General features: G+C 36.3%; 6 protein-coding genes across 7 annotated transcripts; 3 read left to right on the top strand and 3 right to left on the bottom strand.

Annotated features, from left to right (window-relative positions):
• The first annotated feature begins 824 nt into the window (after positions 1-824).
• On the top strand, positions 825-3,349 carry LOC17896538 (telomere repeat-binding factor 5). 2 transcript variants are annotated; one of them, XM_006302474.2, is made up of 6 exons: positions 825-1,110; positions 1,562-1,794; positions 1,944-2,028; positions 2,404-2,505; positions 2,766-3,045; positions 3,149-3,349. In XM_006302474.2, exons 1-6 carry the CDS (start codon positions 961-963, stop codon positions 3,184-3,186), a joined length of 888 nt encoding a protein of 295 aa, XP_006302536.2. In that variant the 5' UTR covers positions 825-960; the 3' UTR covers positions 3,187-3,349. The 2 variants fall into 2 exon arrangements, with proteins under 2 accessions (XP_006302536.2, XP_006302535.2); XM_006302473.2 differs by having other exon boundaries at positions 826-1,110; positions 2,404-2,487.
• Positions 3,350-3,498: 149 nt separating this feature from the next.
• On the top strand, positions 3,499-6,057 carry LOC17894566 (eukaryotic initiation factor 4A-3). Its single transcript, XM_006302258.2, has 5 exons — positions 3,499-3,717; positions 4,227-4,296; positions 4,387-4,496; positions 4,692-5,122; positions 5,216-6,057. Exons 2-5 carry the CDS (start codon positions 4,229-4,231, stop codon positions 5,849-5,851), a joined length of 1,245 nt encoding a protein of 414 aa, XP_006302320.1. The 5' UTR covers positions 3,499-3,717; positions 4,227-4,228; the 3' UTR covers positions 5,852-6,057.
• Positions 6,058-6,563: 506 nt separating this feature from the next.
• LOC17894342 lies at positions 6,564-7,591 on the top strand. The gene has a single exon (XM_006302895.2). It carries the CDS (start codon positions 6,659-6,661, stop codon positions 7,049-7,051), a length of 393 nt encoding a protein of 130 aa, XP_006302957.1. The 5' UTR covers positions 6,564-6,658; the 3' UTR covers positions 7,052-7,591.
• On the bottom strand, positions 7,450-12,092 carry LOC17896375 (casein kinase 1-like protein 2). The gene is made up of 14 exons (XM_006302164.2): positions 11,698-12,092; positions 11,568-11,608; positions 10,623-10,692; positions 10,382-10,530; positions 10,211-10,306; positions 10,064-10,131; positions 9,390-9,451; positions 9,243-9,306; positions 9,070-9,154; positions 8,868-8,994; positions 8,687-8,769; positions 8,548-8,611; positions 8,283-8,422; positions 7,450-8,108 (listed from the first exon to the last, which is right to left on the bottom strand). The coding sequence occupies exons 1-14, from the start codon at positions 11,771-11,773 to the stop codon at positions 7,833-7,835; spliced, it is 1,401 nt and encodes a 466-aa protein (XP_006302226.1). The 5' UTR covers positions 11,774-12,092; the 3' UTR covers positions 7,450-7,832.
• Positions 12,093-12,452: 360 nt separating this feature from the next.
• LOC17895376 (probable phospholipid-transporting ATPase 5) lies at positions 12,453-18,611 on the bottom strand. Its single transcript, XM_006300594.2, has 11 exons — positions 18,141-18,611; positions 15,542-17,497; positions 15,332-15,442; positions 14,956-15,232; positions 14,783-14,871; positions 14,595-14,682; positions 14,283-14,492; positions 14,035-14,160; positions 13,821-13,919; positions 13,551-13,742; positions 12,453-13,444 (listed from the first exon to the last, which is right to left on the bottom strand). Exons 2-11 carry the CDS (start codon positions 17,365-17,367, stop codon positions 12,758-12,760), a joined length of 3,705 nt encoding a protein of 1,234 aa, XP_006300656.1. The 5' UTR covers positions 17,368-17,497; positions 18,141-18,611; the 3' UTR covers positions 12,453-12,757.
• Positions 18,612-22,976: 4,365 nt separating this feature from the next.
• On the bottom strand, positions 22,977-23,816 carry LOC17894462. The gene is made up of 2 exons (XM_006302990.2): positions 23,609-23,816; positions 22,977-23,377 (listed from the first exon to the last, which is right to left on the bottom strand). The coding sequence occupies exons 1-2, from the start codon at positions 23,646-23,648 to the stop codon at positions 23,139-23,141; spliced, it is 279 nt and encodes a 92-aa protein (XP_006303052.1). The 5' UTR covers positions 23,649-23,816; the 3' UTR covers positions 22,977-23,138.
• Positions 23,817-24,297: the final 481 nt, after the last annotated feature.

The raw sequence follows: 24,297 nt of genomic DNA, 5'->3' as shown, positions 1-24,297 counted from the left end.
CAGTCCAGATGTTTCGTCACTACCAGATTCGCACTATTTATTACTCGCGTTGCGTTATTTTTTTATTTAACCCCATTTGTTTTGTTTTCTTAGTTTAAACCCAAATTCGGGTTTCTCTTGCCACACACACTGTTTTCTGGTATTTCGGATTTCACCCCATAAGTTTCATTTTTACAAACTTTGCACCACCTCACCTTAATCAACATTGGACTTTTCAAATCATAATTATATACCTGCAAACTGTAGCCCATCGGCATCGTGAGGAGAAACCAAACATCATTTAATTTCTATAAGATTGGTTATAAATAAAAAAAATATCTTACAGTGAAGCACAATTTTTTTTTGTGGTAGTTTATATTGTGATTTTATCATTCATACAAACTATTCTACTTTTTTTTTTTTAATATAAACTTACTATTACTCACAAAAAATAGTTTTATATATACTACATTGACGGTAAATAGAGTTATTATTAACATTTTTAAAATTACGATAAAAAATGCATCATACTGAATTTTTTTTTCTATTAACATGAATAATAATAGTATATATATTGTGTGAATCGAATTCCATATTTAGAAATATAAATATTTAATTAATTAAACCAAGCATGTATGAAAGTGTAGGTTAATTTAGGTTTCTATAGTTGACCATATAAAAATTAATAGAGATGGAAATAAAAGGAAAACTATTAAGGATTTAAATCAAATATTAAGAAATAAAAGTACTTTGTTTTTAATTTGGAGATCATAAACAGAATAATTCGGAAGATTAAAGAATAAACATAAAAGTTCGGATACTATAAATCGAAACTTTTTATTTTTGTTTGGCCAATGTAACTAAAACTTGTGCCGCAGAGCCAGAACAAACGAAACCTCCGGCGACAAGTCGGCGTCGGACTCCGATAGAGCATACGCATCGAGAAGGAGAGAGCACAAGGTTAAATTACACAAGGCTGTAATGGGAAACCAGAAATTAAAATGGACGGGAGAAGAGGAGGAGGCGTTACTCGCCGGAATTGCAAAACACGGTCCTGGAAAGTGGAAGAATATTCTCCGGGATCCTGAGTTCGCTGATCAGCTCATCCATCGCTCCAACATCGACCTAAAGGTTTTTCCTTTTTCATTGACCTCTTTAAAACCACTGTCTTTGAGCCATATTTGACCTAGCCAGTCGACTTTGAGACTAACCCCGGGAGTGCATTATGTACTCGGGCGTATTTGATTAGTTTAAGATCCATAAAAATCTAAACTTTTGGGGAATAAATTCGTAACCTTTGTTCATTAAGGTTTGATCCAGATTATGAATAATTTTGCAATCTTCCTTGGTCTGTAGTATTGCTTCTTCTCATTGGTCATAGGATTAGTACATTCCTAGTTAGATATGAATCCTAGAAGTTGTTTTTTTTTTTTAAAGATTCAAGTGTTCAATACTTAAAACAAGCTTGAGATTTTTGAGGTAGAAAGAGCAGTACTTTCCTCTATTTTGCAATGGATTTCTTTTACTTGGTAGCCGTATGAAGAAGAATCTGGTAATTATGTGTGTTTCATAACTTTTTTAGGATAAGTGGCGTAACTTGAGTGTTCCCCCCGGTAATCAAGGTTCAAATTATAAGGCACGGCCTATAAAAGTCAAAGAAGAAGGCGTCACTCCACCTCCAGTTACAATTGTTGATAACATTAATCCACCTCCTATTGTTAAACCTATTATTCCCCCTGTTCCTTCCATTCAGCGAAATGACTTGATCAATGATGAAAGTTTTAACATTGTGGTGGATACAAAGAATGCTCCCAGGTTTGTCTTTCTGTCTTTTCTGTTTCTCGTGCTTGGAATGGCCGAAACTTATGCTGATTTTCCATTTCCATAAATTCTAGCGTATCAACTCTAATCTTTAATAAATCAATTCATGTATTGCTGAACTTTTAGTGGTTCCCTATTATAAGGTATGATGGGATGATATTTGAAGCTCTCTCGTCATTAGCGGATGCAAATGGATCTGATGTCAGTTCCATTTTTCATTTCATTGAGGTTAGAAAAATTTCTATTTACTCTTCTTTGTGTTCGCTTTGTAAACTACTGAACAGATTATTTACCATCTATATATGAGGGAGGGGTACTTATTTATCAGAACATGTAAACTGTATCTACATTGACTTTTACAAATGGCTTATTACTACTATTCACAATCTTCCTATGATTCCTTATACTACTAATCATCTGCACGTTGAAGGTTATTGTATGATGATAGCTTTCGTAAAGCTGTCCATTATGCCTATCTGAAAAAATGTTCTAGCTCTTGATTTTACTTCAATTTGGGTCACTCTCTATTATTCTTTTATCCCATTTGGCTTGTTTTGGACCTTATGACTGAGTACTGATAATGGGTTCCTGTGGAAAGAGCAGCCCAGGCATGAAGTACCGCCAAATTTTAGAAGAATCCTTAGCTCAAGACTGAGGAGGCTTGCAGCTCAGAGCAAACTTGTAAAGGTTAGCACCTTCAAATCTGTAAGTATTGAAGCTCACTTTTTTTGTGCACTTTTGTTTTGAGTTTGCATTTCGTTTTTAAATTTCCAAACCAACCCATCTTTGTAAAGTGGCGTTTACAACTATGTGGTCCATATCTGTCAGAGCCAATAAAGCATGGTTCCAAATAAACAAAAGCACTTAATCAATATCATAATCAGGGATGTTGTTCTCTAAAATCCTTCTCATGCTTTGTCTTTGGTATTTATCTTCTCTGTGTTGTTCAATCCAACACATAACAGTTACAGAACTTCTACAAGATACCCGATCCATCAGGAACAAGAACACCAGCCCCAAAACCAAAGGAGACACATGTGAAGCCGCGGCAATCAAACAATCAGGCTTCTGCTATTTCACAACAGATGATCGATGAAGCTTCAATAACCGCCGCCTGTAAAGTAGTAGAAGCAGAGAATAAAATAGACATTGCCAGAGTAGCAGGAGAAGAGTTTGCGAAGATAACTAAACTTGCAGAAGGAAGCGAACATCTCCTGGTGATAGCTAATGAGATGCATGAACAATGTAAAAGAAAACAGACTCTTTTCTCATTCTTTGCAAGCAGAACAAGAAAAAGATCCCCGGGTTTGAATGTCTAAAACTCGAGTACTAAATGTCTGTTTTGCAGGTTCTCGGGGTGAGACTGTGGTCTTGGCTTGCGTCTAGGAGACATGTCTCTTGAAGCTCATCATCAGTTTCTAGTTCTACGTTCTGTTGTTGATAATATATAAACAAAAATTAACTTATTAGGCGTGTCTCTCTGTTTGTGAGTAATTTCAGAGGCTCCTTTGGGGAAAATACTTTCTTTTAATTTTTTTTTTTTTTTTTTCCGAATGGTATTTACATATTTTATGGGTGATCCTAAACATATATTTTAGTCGAGTGATAAAGAATTAAAAAATAAAAAGTTTCCTTTTTCTTTTAATTTTGGAGAGAGCAAAATGTAGTTTCTTCTTTAGAGGGCAAATCGGTAAAGAAGAAAATATTTATGTATTTCCTTTTCCTACTTTGAAAAGTAAACCTAAAAAAGAAAGGAAAAGGAAGAACACGACCGTGTATAAGTTAATCAGAGAACGGTGTGGGACTATAAAAGAGCAGTCTTTAACAGTTTTTTTTAATTTGTTCTTCTGTCAACTCCACGGCGCAGATCTTGTTGTCTCTTTTGAATCTTTCTCTCTTCAAATTTCCTAACAGCAGGTTTGTTTGAAAACTCTCTTACCCATTTTTGTAAGATTTGTTTTTGGATTCTCGTTGTGAGCTTATAGGAGGAGCATTATATGTTTTGATGTTGTTTGATTCGTGTTTGCTTTCATTCCTGTGCAATGCTGACTCGTGTTAGATGGAATTTGGTACAAGGAAGATTTAGGTGTTTTATTAGTGCTACATTGGTTCTGTCTTATTCTTAAAATTACGTTGATTCCTTTGGATTATACAGTTGACTTTACGAAAAGATGAAATTTTTTGTTACATCATAAGAAACAATTAGAAGGTGTTTTATGCTTGATTTGATTCTGCTCTTAATCTAGCTCTCTTTGCTTGTTTTATATCTGTTCTTTTAAAATCTCTTTGTCTTTGTACGAGTTTGTTTTGGGATCTGAGACAATGAGTATGATTGATTATATATTGAATGTTTTTGGGTGAATCTTGCTCTCTTGAAATCTTGGTTTCTTACAGTGTCGATTTCATTGTTTGTTATGCTTCTTCAGTCATGGCAGGAATGGCCCCTGATGGAACCCAGTATGATCCTCGTCAGTTTGATACTAAGATGAATGCCATGTAAGTTAATATTTTCGCATATCTAATATCTGAATCCACTTTACAACAAAATTGGTAGCAAGAAGAACTGACTTGTGTAATACTTTGCAGACTCGGCGAAGAAGGAGAGGAAACATTCTACACTAACTATGATGAGGTTTGCGATAGCTTCGATGCAATGGACTTGAAGACTGATCTTCTTAGGGGTATTTATGCTTACGGTAAGTTAGATATTTCCTTTGACAACGCATTCTATACCTTCATTGTATATGTTATGTTTTTGTTTTCCTTTTGATTGTTTCAAAGCTTAGTTGATGTCACTCTTAAACAAAAACATTGTGCTTCTGTTATATTAGCTTTCGTGGTGATCTATCAGCTTACTGTTGATCTAAATGTGAGTGGTATCCTTATTTCAGGTTTTGAGAAGCCGTCTGCTATCCAGCAGAGAGGAATTATTCCATTCTGCAAGGGTCTTGATGTGATCCAGCAAGCTCAGTCTGGAACTGGAAAAACCGCTACTTTTTGCTCTGGCGTTTTGCAGCAGCTCGATTACAGTTTGGTTCAGTGCCAAGCTCTGGTTTTGGCGCCTACCCGAGAACTCGCCCAGCAAATCGAAAAGGTTATGAGGGCACTTGGTGACTACCTTGGTGTCAAGGCTCAGGCTTGTGTTGGTGGAACAAGTGTCCGTGAGGATCAACGCGTTCTTCAGTCTGGTGTTCATGTTGTTGTTGGAACCCCTGGTCGTGTCTTTGACTTGTTGCGTAGACAATCCCTCCGTGCTGATGCTATCAAAATGTTTGTTCTCGATGAAGCTGATGAAATGCTCTCTCGTGGTTTCAAGGATCAGGTTTAGTCTTGTTTTATGTATTCTCTTATTCACAATTTCATTTTCTTTTTCTGGTTTAATCAAATCCGTCTTACAATTTGATTTCTCTGTCAGATATACGACATCTTCCAGCTTCTTCCTTCCAAGGTTCAGGTTGGTGTTTTCTCTGCTACAATGCCACCCGAGGCCCTTGAGATCACAAGGAAGTTCATGAACAAACCTGTCAGGATTCTGGTCAAGAGAGACGAGCTGACTCTTGAAGGTATCAAGCAGTTTTATGTCAATGTTGACAAGGAAGAGTGGAAACTTGAGACACTATGCGATCTCTACGAGACACTGGCCATCACGCAAAGTGTCATCTTTGTCAACACAAGGCGTAAGGTTGATTGGCTAACCGACAAAATGAGAAGCCGTGACCACACAGTCTCAGCCACACACGGAGACATGGACCAGAACACAAGAGACATCATCATGCGCGAATTCCGCTCTGGATCTTCCCGTGTCCTCATAACCACTGACCTCCTGGCTCGTGGTATCGATGTTCAGCAAGTCTCTCTGGTCATCAACTTTGACCTGCCAACCCAACCGGAGAATTACCTTCACCGTATTGGAAGAAGTGGAAGGTTCGGGAGAAAAGGAGTTGCTATCAATTTCATGACAACGGATGATGAGAGAATGATGTCTGATATTCAGAAGTTTTACAATGTGGTCGTTGAGGAGTTGCCAAGCAATGTTGCTGATCTTCTCTGAAGCCTTTTTTCTTTTTTTTTTCTTTGTGTTTTTTACTGAGAAAGTGCTGTTTTTTACCCTTTAAATGGCACCTTTTCAATGCTTCGATACTTTGTTTTCAGGGATACTACTTAGATTTATAGTTCTTGGCAAACAAAAAAAGAGAACAGAACTCATTACATGATTTTGCGTTCTGGCAATCTAAGAATTTTCATCATTATTTTTAACTTTGGTTAACGTGACTTACAAGATAGGATACTCCTATACTTTCCATTCCATAAACTAATATGACTTTTTGGTGAGTTTCTAGGTTCCTTCCCTTAAACTTACTGTATATATAACACGACTCATAATGTTGACGACCCCCAGAGAGAACTTCCCTCGAATTTATGAAGTTAGCAGTGGCCATGTGTAAATCCAAAGGACATGAGATCTTACCAAATTTTCTTAGGTTGAATAAAAACATACAACTGTACTAGGTACTTTAGTAATTAATCTCGATATAATGTTTTTTGTTTTTAAAACCATTAACGTAACAAACATAACTATCTAAACCAATATATCAAAAAAAAATCGATAAACTAATTACATAGGTTGTATAAATTACTGTACTAAATAATGAATAAAGATACTAAAAAATGAATGAGTGAAGATACTAAATAATGAATAAGATTCTTTATCTCCCATTCTATAAATATGTCAAAGATCACAAGAGACAAAAAAAAGCAGAAGAGAAAGAGGTTGGAGATAAAAGCCAAAAGCGACTCTCCTTTTTCTCTTTCTAAAAGGAGAGAGCTAATCTCTAGATGCTTTGTTGCAAAGTTGGAGATGTTCAGATCCAAGTCATGCAGAGAAGAGGTCAGAAGCAGCTGCATCACCAACAAGTACCACTGCTTCAGTAATGGAGGCAATTCAGAAGCAGGAGTACCTAGCCCAACATACCAGCATCCTCCAGTGATGCTGAGATCTTACAGCACATCAACTTATAACGCATACAAGAATCCAACAATGGTGAGAGATGACTCCAACAGTAAATCGAAAAGAAGCAATAAGTCGAAGAAGAAAGGGTTGAAGGGTTTGTGTGAGGCAGAGATTCAGAGGAAGAAGAGAGTGGCTGCTTATAATGTGTACGGTGTTGAAGGAAGAGTGAAGGGATCTATGAAGAAGAGCTTCAAATGGTTCAAAGAGACTTGTTCAAATGCTGTCTATGGTCTGTGGTGATCCAACCACAAATCTTCTTCTCCTTGTTTCCCATTGATCTTGTATGTTTTCATTCTTGTTCGACGTATGATGATTGTTGTATCAACAAGAGAATCAAGCTGAATTATTAAGCTATGCTAAATACAATATAGGGCCTTTATCGCATTTACAATATACTTCTCATTCGTAGACATCAAGGATGAAGTATGACATAACCTGCAGCTCTCAGGTCATCTCAAAACTCATCTGCACATGTGACATAACCTGAAGCTGCAACTCTCAGGTCCTTTTAAGGCAAAGCAGTACAATTATTGCTTCCGTACATCAATCATAAAAGCCTTCTTTCACTATTTCTACTAGCAAAAATGACCATATATATATATATATATACCCACACAATTCGCTGAAACAGTGAAACATGAGAGGACTTCAAATATATTAAAAAGAAAAACCCTTCTTTTGTACGGTTTCTCTTGCAGCCTCAAGTATACACTTTACCACTTTAAATCCCTCTGAAGCACAAAAGATAAAAGAAACAACAATGGACGGTAAAAACCAAAAGGGAACTAAAAGGGTTAAGTCTTTTTGACTCTTTGATCTCTCCCTGTTTGAGTTTGTCTTTCTCTGCTATCACTTCTTCAGAGTCTTTCTTTATCTTTGTTATTAGAGTGTGCTTACAGGCACAAGTAAAGTCTCCCTCCCTTGTGAACACAAATGCACGTAAAACATGGGGAGGTTTTCTTTGTCTTTTTAATTTACACTTGTCCCGGGGTTTTAAGCATCTTTCACTGGTCCCCAGCAACTAAAAATGCAGGCTCTCGATCCCTTTAAGATTAGCCTCATAGTTCTTCATGACTGAAGTAGTTGCCCTTGACGGTGATGATAGTTTGTTGATCTCAGATGAGACGATAGGGGAGCTTCGACCAACAGGGGTCTTTGAGTTGGAGCCTGATCCAGCTTCAATGATTTGAGGGTTTGATGGCTCAGAATCAGTTCCCGGAACTGCAGCCTCGCGACTACTGGATACAGCAGCACGTCTTGATGACCCAGTTGCGCGGAGAAAGCTAGAGCTTGATAACTGTCAGCAACAAAAACAGCTCAGTGTTAATATGAAAGAACAAGAGTACAGCTGCCAATCCTTATGTAGACAACCCGTTTCCGAGTCTCATCGACCTACAGTCTTATGTTTATTTCTTCAAAACATGAGCCAAGAATTGGATACGTGTAACAAGGGGGTAATTTAAGTACTCACCATTACATCTTTAGATATTGCAGGATCACTACTTGAAACTGGTGCTTTTTGTTTTGCTAAGCTTCCTGAGTTAAAAATTTGTCCAGAACTTCGTCTAGGGATTCCTGATGACCAGCCAGAAGGTCTAGCTTCGTCGCCCCCTGTGATGGAACCAAAGAACACGTCAGATGGGTGAAAACTGAAAACCATATCCATGTAGAACAGAGGATCATAGCCAACTGCCTACTGAAATCGGAAAGAAACTACTCGGAATAGATGTAACCACCTGATGGCCTCTCAGCACTAGCAATGGCAGGGGGGAGGGCAGAGCTTGGCCCAACTCCAGGACCCTGGGAGAAAGCTATGTAGTCAGCAGAATTTATGTAGGACGGTGACATTGGGAAAAGTAAAAAATCGATTCTTACATGATGACGGGGAGGAGGAGTAGAAATCTGTGATTGCTGATACTTCAAGATCGTCCAATCAAATACATAATCAAACTGGAACCCTAAGATATCAGCAGAGGATGCAAACTCAAATTGACTGGTTCATGTAATATTTGCTTCACAAAAATCGAATTAACATAAGTGATTGAGGGCACTAAACCTTCACGAATAAACAGGTCGCGGAAAAGCCGTTTCAGGTAGGCATAGTCTGGCTTGTCGTCGAATCTCAGAGAACGACAATAATGGAAATAGGATGCAAATTCAGATGGATAACCTCTGCACAAAGACTAAAAGAAGAATAAAATATTGAATCAGTATTAGACCGAAAGAGTACCAACACAGGCATCTGAACATTATTTTACCTCAATAGATGTCGAGACTTTCTTTTCACTGATTTTCTCATACTTTTGCTTCTTATTGCCAGCTTTCAGTCCTTGCCAAGGAAGACTGCATTTAACTACATAAGTAACCCATAGACCCCCCTATATAGAACCATCAGCAACATGCCAACATGGAAGGCAAGAGAGGTACATACCTTCCTTTTAAGAAGTACATGAGAACAAATCCAAGTGACTCCAAATCATCTCTACGACTTTGTTCTGCAATTAAATATCCCATTAACTATCGAGAATTACGTTCTTTAAACAATTAGAAAGTTAGAAACTAAATGAACTGGAATTACCAATGCCAAGGTGAGTGTTCATGCTAGCGTATCTAGCAGTCCCAGTCAAGTTTTTGTTTTCCCTGAGACACAAAATATTAGGATTACAATTGCTACTCAAATACATCATATACTGCAATCATCCCAATGTTGAAACTTCTTAGCAATACATTATCATTATTTTTTCCATACACTACTAGTCTAATACAGACTTGTAAAACTGGGAAAATAAGCTAAATTTCCTGAGTAAGTGACTATCCAAATAATAAAACGACAGTAATCCAGTAAAAACCTTACTCCTAATGATAGAGAACCTAAAAAGACCTTGTCTTGTCTATAAACACTTGGACCTACGACAACACAGGTAAAGCAATCATAACACTCAAATCCAAGGAAACTTAGGTCCACTTTTCTAGAAAGAGTAAAGTTCAACAAACAAACAGGTAAAAGACTTGAGACTAAGACAGGCGAAAATATCTACATAAGCCCATTGCAAAGCCTATTGCAAGTATTAATTGTCCCTAAAACACCCTCAAAATTAAGTTAGGCAATAGTCACACAAGCTTGTAAAAGATAAAAGCAAAGTAAACATAGCACACGCTCAAACCAATTATTCTTATTGTCCAGTATGTTCAGTCAGATAATGGGAGTACATAAGTAACAGAGAGACAAGGAAAATATGGGCTATGGCAAACCTATAAGGGATATGCTGATGATTTGAGTCTCTGTACTTCTTTGCCAGACCAAAGTCAATGACATATACCTGTATTCAGCCAACACACGTTGAGCAAATAACTGTGGAGAACAAAAATATCTTACAAACAATACTTTTCAGCAGCTACCTGATTAGCGCGCCTCCCAAGCCCCATCAGAAAGTTGTCAGGCTTGATGTCCCTATGTAAAAATGACTTCTGATGAACAAACTCAATGCGATTGATCTGACAAGAGGAACAAAAATTTCTTACATGTTTACTCAACTAAAAAATATTTTCAGGCTATAGACGGGATCCTACCATTTGATCAGCAAGCATTAGTACAGTCTTTAGTGAGAGTTTCCTACTACAGAAATTGAATAGATCTTCAAGGCTAGGCCCCAACAAGTCTATCACGAGGACATTATAGTCCCCTTCAACACCATACCATTTAACGTTTGGAACGCCAGCTAAAACCAAGGAAAGCAAAGCAGCCCCTCTAGGATAAGAAAAAGGAAATTATAAACTACAAATGTAAACAAGAACAGAACTAGTTCCTTACTTCCTCCCTGTAATACTTTATACAATTTTGATTCATACAGCAACTGAGGATGCTTAGTTTTCACGCTTTCCTGAAAGAAGGAAAAAAAAACGATGCCGTCAGAACATATATGCAGCCAAAGTAAGATGAGTCTGCCACACTACAGAACAGCAAAGAAATATGAAAGCGAACACGAGGAAATCATATAACATACTTGACAGTCAGAAACCCGTACAAACAGGTAACAAAAAAAGCAACAGCCAATGTTCAACACAGTAGTAATATGTATAGCTGTCAGCCTCATAATTCTCCATTTGTAGGCCACAACAAACTTCTCAAAATTTTCAATAGGCTGGGCCCACCAGTTGCAGGTAGTTTTGTCGTGGACTCTAAGAATTGATTCAGCATTAATTCTCAAGAATCAATAATAGCTCTCAGTTCTTACGAAAAGTCGGGTTGATCCCAGATTTAAACTACAAAGAAATTCGTCACCACCAAAAGCATTGAATTTAAACTACAAGGTAGGTACTGAATGGAATCAAGATGAAGTAAAAGAAGAAGTCAGCTAAATCGCTAAAGACTAAATACACAATTGCATGACAAGAATACAAAAATGCAGTAACTAGTTATAGATGTGTATAGCCAATTAAATATCTTCCATTCTTTAATTCGTCTAAACCAAGTTCTTTTATTCGAATCGATTTTAACATGTAAAAGGAGAAGCTACAAAAGCTAAGAAAGACCAAGCAATAACAAAAGACTTTGTAAATCACAGATGCTACCACCACAATCACAGCTTTCTCTCCACTTTCCGAGAAAATTCAATCTTAATTTAATGAAGAGATAGTACGTAGACCAAACTAGGTTCTCTGCACTTCAATGATCTAAGTACTTCAATTAAACACTAAAAATGGTTTAGAACAAAAAAAAAAAAAAAAGTATCAGTTTTGTGTACAAATTACTTACAAGCTTAATAGCCACTTCTTCATTCGTCTGAATATTGGTACCTAAAAAGAACAATTAAAATCCATGTTAAAAGCAGATATTATACTCATCGAAACCACAAACGAGAGATGAATCCGAATCAGAGGCATACCAAGATAGATCTCTCCAAATGATCCACCGCCGATCTTCTTTCCGAGCCGAAACTTGTTTCCGACTCTAGGCTCCATCAAATCGAAAGCTGATAAAACCCTAGAACTACTTCTAAACTAAACAAACCCGATGACTAGCCGCCACCACAACCCAGAAGCTTCACCGATTAAGAAACAAAAACAGAAACTAGATTGCAGCAGAGGATTTGAGGAGTAAGGAGATTACTAGTACAGCCAAAAATAAAATTAAAAAAATCAAACGGAAAGAAGAAAGAAACAGCGGCGGATTCCGATTGACTTCCGGCGAAAGAGCGTCGACATATCTATCAATCCACGCGGCGAAAATATCCCAAAAGGGAAGGGATAGACACAGATATGAAAACCAATACTAACATAATAAGCACCAATACGCTAATTATTATTCTCCACGGCAAACTAATCATTATTATTGTGGAGTAGTTGGGCCGTACTCAATCCCATACTGGCCAAACCCGGCCCAGAGTCATTAATTAAAATAAATAAACGTTACTATATTAATAATTTTATTCGCCAACCACTTCAACTCCTAAAGTCACACTAGAAAGTAGAAAGTAACAGATACACCAGTTGGGAGATTTCATTACTTAAAAGCCAATTGGTGGATACGAAACCTATTTACTAAAGCAACCATTTATAAACCTTTATAAAACAATACTTTTGTGGAAATTTTATGAAATGATACAAACAATGAAACCAAGTTATAGTGACTGTTATTAACTAACATAATTTGTATAAACAGTTATATAAATGACCGATTAAATGATTAGAGGCACAGAAGAGGCACAAAGGAAGATTCTTTGTTATGTTTTTTGCATTCTGTCCTAAGTGTGTGTATACACAAAACCTAAGTATAAGTGTACAAAAGAAAAAAAAATTCGAACCCAACATGTAGAAAAAAAAACATCAGAGCTACTCTTTACATGATCTCACTCTATTATAAACTCTCCACAAAAAATTAGCTTCAAGACCTGTCTCCAAAGTCGTAATGCATCAGAGAATAGGACCTGCCGAACACTATACAGGCTACAATGATCTAGGTGACATTGCATCTTGAGCTGAAAAATGCGAGAGGTTTGACTGTTTCTTGTTCAATTTCGACCGTAGATGCCTGATTTTTGCATCCACTCTGGCTGTGAACCCGATCTTTGTCTTCTCTCGAGCTTTTGTGCGCTCTCTGGTCCACAATCTCGCGTCTTCGATATCTCTTCCGTAGTATTTGATCTCTTGGATGATATGATGATCTAGTGGATTTAAGAATCTCTGGAAAGAAATGTGAGCAACGTATGGAAGAACTGCAGCCACTGTGACCAACAATGTAGCCATCCAGTAGATAGGTGCAGGAGCAAGAATCTCATCAAGAATCCTGTAAATGTTTCCAGAAAGACTCGGCGGCGTCATACTGTAGATCGCCACAAAGAGATACCACATACCGATGCTTCCCCATATCAAAACGTGTTGGATCCAAGTGAAATGCGACATGGTTAATGCGATTTGAACATTGGCTGCCCATATTATGCAAGTGAACATGGTTGTGCCAACAGCATCCATGTCAGCTGTTTGTCCATTGTCTCTGAAAGCTTGAGAGTAAATAATTCCGATGTTGAGGAAGAATATGACAAGAGATGCGTAGACGCCATTGCACATCCATCCAAGTATTCTTGACCAATCAAAGAAGAGGTTCTTTGTTCCTTGTTGATATAAAGCTGGGAACTACACAAGCACAAGTGGATAAAACATAGATTTTTGTTGTTGATCAGCAGAGATTTGAAATAGCATTTCAAGATTTAGTTTTCTAAGGAAGATTTATATAGCATACCTGTAAGCAGATCTCGGAGGAAACATCCTGTTCAAAGACACCAAGGGCAATCACTGGCAATGAGGTAAGAACAACATTGAAGAGCAACAAGTAGTAGTCATTGTACACTGATTGCCCCGAAAACCCGGTGAATGCCTCAAAGTAGAAGAGAGTGAGACCAAATGCTATGTTTTTGTAGAAGAAATAGCAGATCTGTACGTAGAATAAGATAATGTTAGAAACAAACTACAGGCAAGAGTAATAAAATTGGCCACAAGAAGTATATATTACCATTTGAGCTATTCTTTTGTAGCACCAGTGTCCATGGACGACGAGTAATCGTTCCAAAAACCGGAACTGGGCAATCGAAAAGTCACTAGCCATAACAGCCTGAAAAAGTAAGAAGGATCAGCAAAAATGTCAACATGGATCTATTTTTTATGTACTTTCTTATAGTCAAGAAAACATGGCTTGAAAATGCATGGTGCTGAGAGAAAAACTAAACCTGCATTCCTTCAACCCCACTGATTCCTACACCAATGTCAGCTTCTTGAATCATCCCAACATCATTTGCACCATCACCTATTGCCAATGTGGTTTTTCCAGTTCCCTCTTTAACCAACCTAACAACCTTGTATTTGAGAAAAAGCAAAACAGATAAACTAAGGATTCTGTTTTTAAATGAAGTTTTAGGAGTTGCATAGTCAAGGAAGAATGCTATGAAATTAATAGGGAAGGAAGTTATATATATACCAAAGCCTTCTGCTTGGGAGACACGCGACAGCAAATCACTGATGCACAATCCACTGCCAAAGCCAAGAATTGATACTTCATGTCATCCTCTAATGCATAAGTTAGAGTTTTCCCGTCAATGATCAAAGCAAATGCAGCGTGGGGATCCTTCTCTAGCTTCACCATTTGTACAGCTTTAGTGAGTTGATTCAAAATGTTCTCTTTTACAGCCTGACACATCAACAGACATATAAATGTGAGGTTCGAAATTGTAGTTGAAGGAAATTACAATTAATGCTTTAGCAATATGCATCATGAATTCCTTTAGCATACCCTTTTTGAATCTTGGGATCCTCCTTCTGAACTCAATGATGTTATGCAGATCTGTCTCATGCCTTGTCGAAGTAAACTACAAGCGAATCTGCATTTCATAAAAGTAATTTGTTCATAAAAGGCAATAGATAAAAGCAGATTACAGATCCATTTTTAGTTTTAACTCAAGATAAATCAGAGATTCTAACCCAATGTTGATTGCTGTTTCCATTTTGTCCCCAGTTAAAACCCATAACTTGAGCCCAGCTTGAGCAAGTTTATCTATGCATTGGGGCACCTGTTTCATATGAAGAAAAAGATACTCAATTTACATAAGCAAGATAAAAACATGGCGTTAGTGTGTCTGTGCAATGATACATACCCCTTTCTGGAGTTTGTCCTCCACAGCAGTAGCACCAATAAGGATAAGTTCTTTTTCAATCATATCCGCTCCCGTCTCAAGCAGCTCCTCTCTATCAGATCCTATTGAAGTTTTGGCCTTTTGAAACTCAGAGTTCCAAGCTGCATATTCATCCTCATCAAGCTTTCTGTAAGCAAGTGCGAGTGTCCGGAGCCCGGCTTCTCCATATTCAGTCAAATGCCTTGTGGTAGGTCCCAAGTATGTCTTCCCTTTCTTTGCCAACCGATCAAAGATGATGCTGTAAATTTAAGGAAAAAACAGTTGATACCAGTAATGATCGACTGTATTTACCCTTCTTGATATAGTCATTGTGACAAATTGCTTGTTAGTTGCTAACCTGTCAGCTCCTTTGCATAGTAGAAGAATCTGCCCTTCCTCATCACGTACAATTACTGTCATTCGCTTTCTTTTGCTCGTAAATTCCAATAAATTCAGAACTTTATACTCCCTGCAATGTTTCTTGTTACTTACTCAGGATGCCAACAAACAAATAACAGCTAAACTTATAATCAGAGGGTTAAACATAAAACATATTTACTATTCTCACCTTTCGATTATTTGCCCTGAACCAGAGAACCTCTCGCGGATCAAAACGCTTGACTGGGTTCTCTTGAAGAACTCAAAACCAAACTCTCTAGCAGCAGCCAGAAACGAAGCCTCATCAGGTGACTCTGCTTCGTAGGTGTACTTGCCAGTCTCCTCGTTCAGCTCGGGAATAGCTGTGTGACAAATAGCTAAGATACGGAAGAACTGCAAAATGTCATTTGGTTGTGATTCCCTCAACCAATTACCATTCATAAGTCTGATATCCTCAAAACCAAATCCCTTTATAGGAGCTCTACGATTATTATAGCTATTATCCCCTCCCTCATTTGTGCAACCTTCCACCTCGATTTCTTGTGTACGGCTACTGTCCCATGTACCATACACTTTAGTCTGAGACTGAGGAGTACTCGATATCTCCCCGTGCTCTTCAAGATCTACAGCCATCTGCTTTGCAGCAGCAAGTTCTACTTCGCTGGAACGCACACCATAAGAAGTGCCAGCAATGGAGCATTTCAAGAAATCCATCTGATTACATGTCAACGTTCCTGTTTTGTCAGAGAGGATAGTATGAACCTGACCAAGCTCTTCGTTTAGATTTGATGTGCGTGCTTGTGCAGGGACTCCACTCTCATCATCATACATGTGTAAATCTTGATTAATGAAACTTGCTTGCCAGACTTTGACAACCTCGATGGAAACATAAAGAGAGATTGGAATCAAATACCCGTAAAGCAATAGAGCAGTGATCAGATGGACAACCCCAGCGTAGATTGGATTGGTCGGGTTTGTAAAGTCTATAGGCTCGTCAGGTCGTAAGTACCACATTTTTGGCATGTGAAACTCTGTCTCCCAAGCAAATCCTGATGAGCTGATGCAAGAGATTAAAATAAGAAGGACAAGAAGAGTGTAGATGATGTAGTCCATTGTTCTTTCGATTCTGCTTCTCTTGGAAGGCGATTTTGTTGAATTCTGCATAACTTTGGTATCAAAACCAGTGAATACCACAACTCCATAAACATAGGTTGTATTCCTAAGCTTTGAGTCTCTTAAGAGAATCTGATTTGGATCCAGAGGAAATGTTTGCCGCTCATACTCTAGATTGCCAACGAAGGTATAGAGATTCGGGTTTGGATCTTCACATCTTATCGTCGCCATGAAATTCTTGAAAGAATCATCATCATCTAATGGCAATGACAATTCCAGAGATCTCTTCACTTTCAAGTTTGTTTCACCATCTAAGTTCATAGTCTCAACGTAGCAAATCCCATCTTCGTAACTTGATGACAGAAGAAGCAAATCAGCAGGGAAGAACTCGTCCTTCTCCACTTTCACAATATCCCCAACGCTAACCTTCTTCCACTTTCTCTGACGAAACACACCGTCACTTTTACGAACACATGTTTTCCGTGCATTAATCTTCACATCTTGCATAAACCTACGCCAATCTTCTAGAGCCTCTTTTAACATACTAAGCCCAACAACAAAGACCAAGGGAGCAATCATGCTCCATTTGTTGAACGGTGAGAGAGGAAACACAGAGAGAATTGCAGCTACCAAGAAGTAGAGATTTGCAGCACGGTGGAACTGCTCGTACAACGACTTGGGGAAGAAAGTGATCAAATTGTACCTCGTCGTCGAGACATAATTAGAACGATATCTCAAAGGCTTCTTCTTGTGCATATGAGGCTGATTACAGAACACAGTCCTGCTAAATCCTGGACCTTGGATTGGTTGAGAGTCTTGACCTTCAATCGTGCTAGGCCTAAGACATCCAAATGTATAAAGATGGCTTAGTCGCAGCTTCGATCTTCTTCTACCTCGAGCCATTCCTCAAGATTATTTTTTTAACTCAAGAGAACAAGAATCCAAATGTGAGCTTTCAAAACAGGACCCAGCACTCTAGTTCCTCAAGAAATCAGATTAGTGCTTTATTTGTCATAGTCCTAGTGAATTAACCCTGTACAAAGAATGAAACAAACCCATTATTAAAAAAAAATCCAAAGTTTTGATCTTTTCTTAGACGTCAATTAAAATGGCAGAGAAGAAGACTGAAACAACCCAAACACCAAAACACAAACTTCGTACGAGAAGACTATAAACGGAAAAGTAGCATCAATTTCGGAAGCTCGTCACATACTCAAAACGAAGTTTGAAAAAAAAAAAAAAATCCAAAACATACTCAAAATTGGTCAACAGACTCGAATCTGAATGCTATGAAAAAAAAAAATTATAAATTGCAAATCTATCAAAGATGATGAATTTAGAAACCCAAAGAGGAAAATAAATTACCAAACACAAATGATTTCAAACACATTTGCCTTCTTATCACAAGAAACCAAAAAACGAAGACTATTTGAAATCCCAAATCGATTCTTAAAAGTCAGACAGATAAGGATTAAGCAGGAGGTGATGAAGAACACGCAAACGCAATTTTGACAGCTGTAAAAACAAAACAAAAAACACAAAAAGCTGAGACAAGATCCCAGAACTGGAGAACAAGCCAAGCACAATGGAAAACCCACAGAAAGAAGAGAAGAGTTTTCAGACAAGGGGGGGTAAGTGGAAGATTTGTCGGACAAGTATAGAATCAGGAGACAAACCAGGAATCAAACACCAGAGATGGATAGATTCTGTTGATAACATGACAAACTAACATAAACCCATTCCCCAGTACAGAAGCTGAATGATTCTCCTAGAATTTGTCGGCAATGGTTTAGATCAACAAGCCATGAACCCAAATAAAAAAAATGCAGCTTTCTCTCTCTCTCCCTCTCTCTCCTGTCTTTGTCCTCTCTTGTTTTCTCAGGAGAAAACCCAAAAAAAAATGGAAAATTTAGAGAAAGGGTTTTAGAGAAAAACAGAGATTTGTTTTTTTTTTAATGTTATACAAATTTCACACTTTTTTTTCTTTGTAGGTTAGGTATCAAAGGACTGCAAATCTGAAACACAGTGCAGGCAAGCACTTTCGGGTCTGCTTCTTCTTCTTCTTCTTCTTCGTCTTCTACGTCTTCTCTCTCTCTCTCTTCAACTATAATCTAATTAACAAATGATTTTCCAATTAGTTGTATAAAAAAAAAAGTCTAATTGGTAGATACGTTATTATCAATATACGTATGCCATTACCAAAAAAGAGAGTTTTTAACTTGTGATAGAGGCATAGAGCTATGCAAGTAAAGTAAAGAAAGACAATCAAGAATACATATTTATATTAAGGTATTTTTTATGAGCCAGCTGTGATTTTTTAAAAGGAAAAAATGTAATTAAACCGCGTTTAGATTGATTTCAGATTTTAAATCATTATCATCTTGATTTTAAAAAAATAAATTTGTTAAAAGATTTTTATATATCAAGAAGGCGTGACTGTTCAGAAATTGTTATTTTCCTCAAAAACAAAGAGTGTCTCTACTTTCTAGAATATCTTGATTTTTAATTTAATGTACAAGTATAAGTTATATTCCCTTCCAATTAAAAACTATATTCTCATTATAATGTTGTTTTATATAGTACATTAGAGTACTCAAAAAGGAAAATATAAACTAAAGTCAAAAATTATTACCCTCGTAAACAAATCAGTAAATAAAAAAAAGATAACATATACTAACAAAAATATATGAATCACCTGTTAATTTTTTTAAAAAACTATTAAATGTATACTTACAACAATAGGTAGCTTTAACTTTTGATGAGTATTTTACTGAGTAAAGGACTGATATAGTAAGAATAAAAGTAAAACATATTGTACAAAAAATTGGAATATTTTGGCAAAAGTCCATAACTAGAAAGACGTTTTTTCTCTTCTGAATATCACTTTCTTAAGAGGAACTAGAAAAAAAAAAGGTTCTTGTTTTGTCCCGACAAAGAAAAAGGAAAAAATCGTATTTGTAGGTCTATGATTTGCCGAAAAGAAAAGGTGTATCTCTCTGATGATTCATAGACTTGTAGAGAGGAGAGAGAGAGAGAGAGATACTCAACAAAATACTAATACGTAGGTGATCGAGGAGATGGTGCCATGGTGGTGGTGACTGGTGACGTTGTCACAACCTTTTTTCTGCTCTTTTCTCCGACGATGCAAATATATTCTGGGAGTTGTTCAACCAATCCTCACCGTTTCTTTTCTCGTTACACCATCAGGATATGAAAAAATTAAAATAAAAAAATCAAAAAAAGTAATACGAAAGAGATTATTGAAAAAAGCTTCTAGAAGTTTATATAATTATATATATATATATATATACATGTTGTGATTTCGGTTAGAAACAAAAGGGTAATACTCAAAATATTCGAGCTGTAAGTAAATGAATTACAAAATTTGTTTAATCAAACTGATATTTTTTTGGATTTTATTAGAGTTGTATGCGTATATTATAAAAAACATCAAATATATAAACTTAACTAGGGAAATTCTAGAAGGGAAAAAGGCGTTTGTAGAAACGAGTTGGTTTGGGTTTTGTGGTTAGCAACATGAGAGATGTAGGAAATACTTATTCCGTGAAGGGAAGATAAGTTAGCAATACGTCGAGGGATATCTTTACTTATAAAAGAGGATAAAATACCTACGTACGATTCAATTTTATTTGTTTTGTTTTCCCACATATCGGGTGGATACATCGATCGATCGATCGTTCATACGTGATAAATTCGTTTATAGTGGAAGATAGCTTTGTCTACTAATATCAATAACTCCGAATGACACGTACAATAATATGACCCAGTTCACCACGAATCTGTCATCTCTATGTGAGTTTTTTTTTTTTTAAACATGAATTAAATTATATAACAACAACAACAACAACGTAGATGTTACACTCTTCTAAGTTCTAACCAACTAGAGATATTTATAAGATAGAAATTTTGCAGTTACACGTTTCGTATTTATAGATTATGTATATTTATTTGGTGGTTTTTAAAATAAAATGCAATTAGAAACAATTAATTATATATATGTAGGGTGGATCAGATTAGAGTTTTGGGAGAAAGAGACGTCATGTTGACTTTCAATAAAGCATATTTGTCGACATAATGAGTGAAACGACTGTACCACTAGCCAAATCATAGGTTTTAACTGAATACTAATTCCCTCGTTTTAGCATGCTATTTTTCAAGTAGTATTCATTCTTCTTTTTTTTAAATCAAAAACATAGAATATAAATGGTGGTACAGTATTTACGCGTTATAGACTTTTATTTTGTGTTATCTATTTTTTTTTTTTTCGACGTGTTATACATTTCTTTGTTACTAGTATGTGTTAAGATTTTCATTTGGTATAATTATGTCAACGTGGAATAGTTAAGGTCTTGTTTTTAGTTTTGTCATTTCAGAAAAGAAAGAAAGAAAGAAAAAAAAAAGCTTTCAAGTTAACTTTAGTTCGAAGGGATAATCACATGGGATCGGTCCACGTCCATGATTCTAATTAATAACCTTTTTCGATTTTTGTACTTTTTTCTTCTTTCTTCTTTTCATCTGCACAGTGCACACGATATACATTTTGACCACTTTTTTTTAACTATTTTCACTGACTTTTATGGACCCCTATCTCATTTCTTACTGCTACGCCTACGTCCCTCATCCTATTAAGCTTCTTCCTTTTCATGTTAGTAAATTCAGAGAAATCATCCACTAGTATCAAAACTTAGACTGAAACCAAAACTTACTCTACATATATATATATATATATGTATATTCGTGGAAAAAAAGAACACAATATTTGGACTAGTTAGGCGTTGTACGTAATGTCGTGATCAAAGTCCTCGCAAATTAGGCAAACAGCTCATGGCATCCGTTGATTTGTATGACTTATTCAACCGGAATCAACTCCGATCATCATCCCAAATCAAACGCCCGAGGATGGAAACGTGGAGGGATGTAACTAATACTAATAGAGAGAGAGCGAGAGAGACATACAAATACAATACAAAGAGAGAGAGGAGTCCCACAACAGGAATTTAAAACCGGTCTATTTAACATTACTACTAAATCAACGTGGTGGTCCTCTTAACGTGCATCCCAAAACACACGGCTTGGAGGACTAAAGCAATCAATACCACCAATGCGCCAATTTGTCCATTCGCTTTTTATATATTAAAATGCAGTTTCCGGCGTATTATTATCATTTTATAAGTTCTACTACTACTAAATTGTTAAGTTTCTAATTTATTAGTTGTAGTAGTATTATTGTAGTAGAATAACGTTTGTAAATTTAATATTTTTTTCATATGGGCCTGTCGGGTTTCAATGCGACAAATATATGATGTATGTAATATAAGAAATAAGAATGATATAAGAGTAATGAACTTTCGAAGACTTTAGAGATTATAAAATACAGTTTATTCTTGATTGGTAGTGTTTTATAGTTAGTTTTATAAAACTCTCAATCCCAATATTTTTTGCTTATTAATAAACGTTTTTAAGTTTTTAATATCCACCGGATTATGTATAATACAAGTGTCGTATGCTGTTACGTACATTCCCTTTTCTAATAAGAATCTAGTAGTAGTAATCATATAATTATACTTGGTCCCGCCGTATTTATGCGACAAATCAAGCTAACCATTAATAATATTGTACACGTTATCGAATAAGAAACTGTGTACAATTATAGAAGAATCCAAATCGTATCATTTTTTTAACTGCTTGATTGATAGTCTCACCACTCTCCATTGTTTTAATATCGTTAACTGAAACAAGATTTATATAATATAGTATTTATCTAATTGAAGCTATATATGTATCCCACAATTCTTTGTGATTAAGATGATTCAAAAATAGTATCAAAGTTGGGAGGTGTGAAAAGAAGAATGAAAAACCATAAATGGCATCGTGGTGATGATTGTAACCTTCTTATCGGAGTAGTTCATTTTCCAAAATCGTGGGGAAAAAAAAGTTAGGCACATCGTCACATCCATGAGAGTACAAGACAACTCTCATAAAAACAAAAGAGTTGTTTCGTTTGGTGTGCTACTTACCCATCTTTTACAAATTACAACGAACGTTCAATAAGAAAAATAAAAAGAAGCTGAATGATATTTGTGCATATCGACTCCAACAACATAGTGCCAAGAAATAATCCTTTTGTGTAGATATTTGTTTTGTAACGTGTCTGCGAGGCCTATAGGGTTATTTTTTTTTCTCCTTTAGATAATCTTCTGCTCCTTAATTTATGTGTTTCACATCATGGTTCTAAAGAAAACCCTCATGAATACATAAGAATTAATGAAACCATGCATCAAAACTTACCATCGAGAACTCGAAAAAACATGAGAAAGGAAAGAGGAAGATGACAGAAGATGATTTTACTAGTTCAGATATTTGGTTCACCACCACCACCTTGAGGGGAAGAAAGAATTAATAATCTAAACACAAAGTTACTAAAATTAAGAAACTCGGTTTAACCTAAACTGGAACCATGGCCAACCTTTGGGTTGTGACATTAGCAAGAGTATGTAAATAGGATCATTCATCAATTTCAAACTACCACACATAATTCATAATGTTTGTTAAGAAACTCATATTCAAAAACTAAAACAACATTAGAGTTACAACATTACGATACGAAATTGAGCTTCTGGAGTCTTTTTTTTTTGTTTTTTTTTTTTTGTTTCTCACTTCTTGGAAAAACGCTTGGGAGTAACAGCATTAAGGATGGCTTCGATCTCTTCTTTGACGCGTTGAAAGAAACCAGGCCCTTTCACATCATCAATTGGTGTGTTCTGATCAATGTCGTCACTTGTTCCATGAGTCTCTTTGTGATGGTGACTCTTGGACTTTTCACGATGACCCATTGCTTGTAGTTCGTCATTGACCCGTTGTAACACATTAGGCGACTTCACAGTCTTCTCCTCTTTGAAACCCCAGTAGAAAAAAAAAAAGGGGTTTAGATTTTTTGAATTCCATTAAGAGACAAAACAGAGCAAAGAAAGAAAAAGAAAAAAGAAGTAGACTTATCAATCGGCGTTTTGCTATTAATAGACGCGTAATTTGATTGTAATAATTAAGGAAACGATGAAGATAATTAATTTGAATTAAAGAAACGCATAACTCATGATTAGATCTGATAGTTCTTTGTGTGTACCTGATGATAAAGTATCTCGGTTTTGGTCCGCCTCCGCCATGGATGGTTCTTGGTCTCTGCAAGATGATCTTTGCTGCTTCGCAATTTTTTAGGTTCCTGATTCGGTGGCGTTTGCTCTATTTCGTGTTCGGTGGCGTTTATTCGAAACGAGATGCGTTTAACGTGGACCGTCAGATGTAAAGAGTAGGTGGGCTCCACAATCAGGATCTGGAACCGAACCGGTCTGGTAGTTTGAGAATTCGGAGTTTTGTACTTTTTTGTACTCTGTCCGTATAAACTAGGAAATTTTCCTTATTTTTACAAGTACACTGTACATTTTTAATTAGATATATCCAGCTTAAGATATTGTGTTATTTGTTGAATTATCCCTAAATACTAGTTAGAAACTCGATATTCTCTGATGATTTCATATTAGATTTTATCAAATTAAATAGATTTGGTTTTAGTGTATTGGTAAGTGTTTTTAAGTTGGAAATATGAATATATGAAATTCATGTTCGAAAATGTACTTGTAAAGATTTCATATATTGAAAGTAAATTCTATGAATGAATTTAAACTTATATATCAAATTCAAACTTGTGGAAATAAAATGGGTCTTTGTTGGGCATAATGGACTTTTTTGTCTGTAACTGAGCCACAAAAAACCCATCATGGCCCAGATATATCATTTGATCACTGCAAAATCAAA

This window comes from Capsella rubella, unplaced genomic scaffold (assembly GCF_000375325.1).
Source record: "Capsella rubella cultivar Monte Gargano unplaced genomic scaffold, Caprub1_0 scaffold_2, whole genome shotgun sequence".
Lineage (NCBI taxonomy): Eukaryota > Viridiplantae > Streptophyta > Magnoliopsida > Brassicales > Brassicaceae > Capsella > Capsella rubella.
Note: the sequence above shows the minus strand (reverse complement) of the source record. Positions and strands in the feature narration are given on the sequence as shown.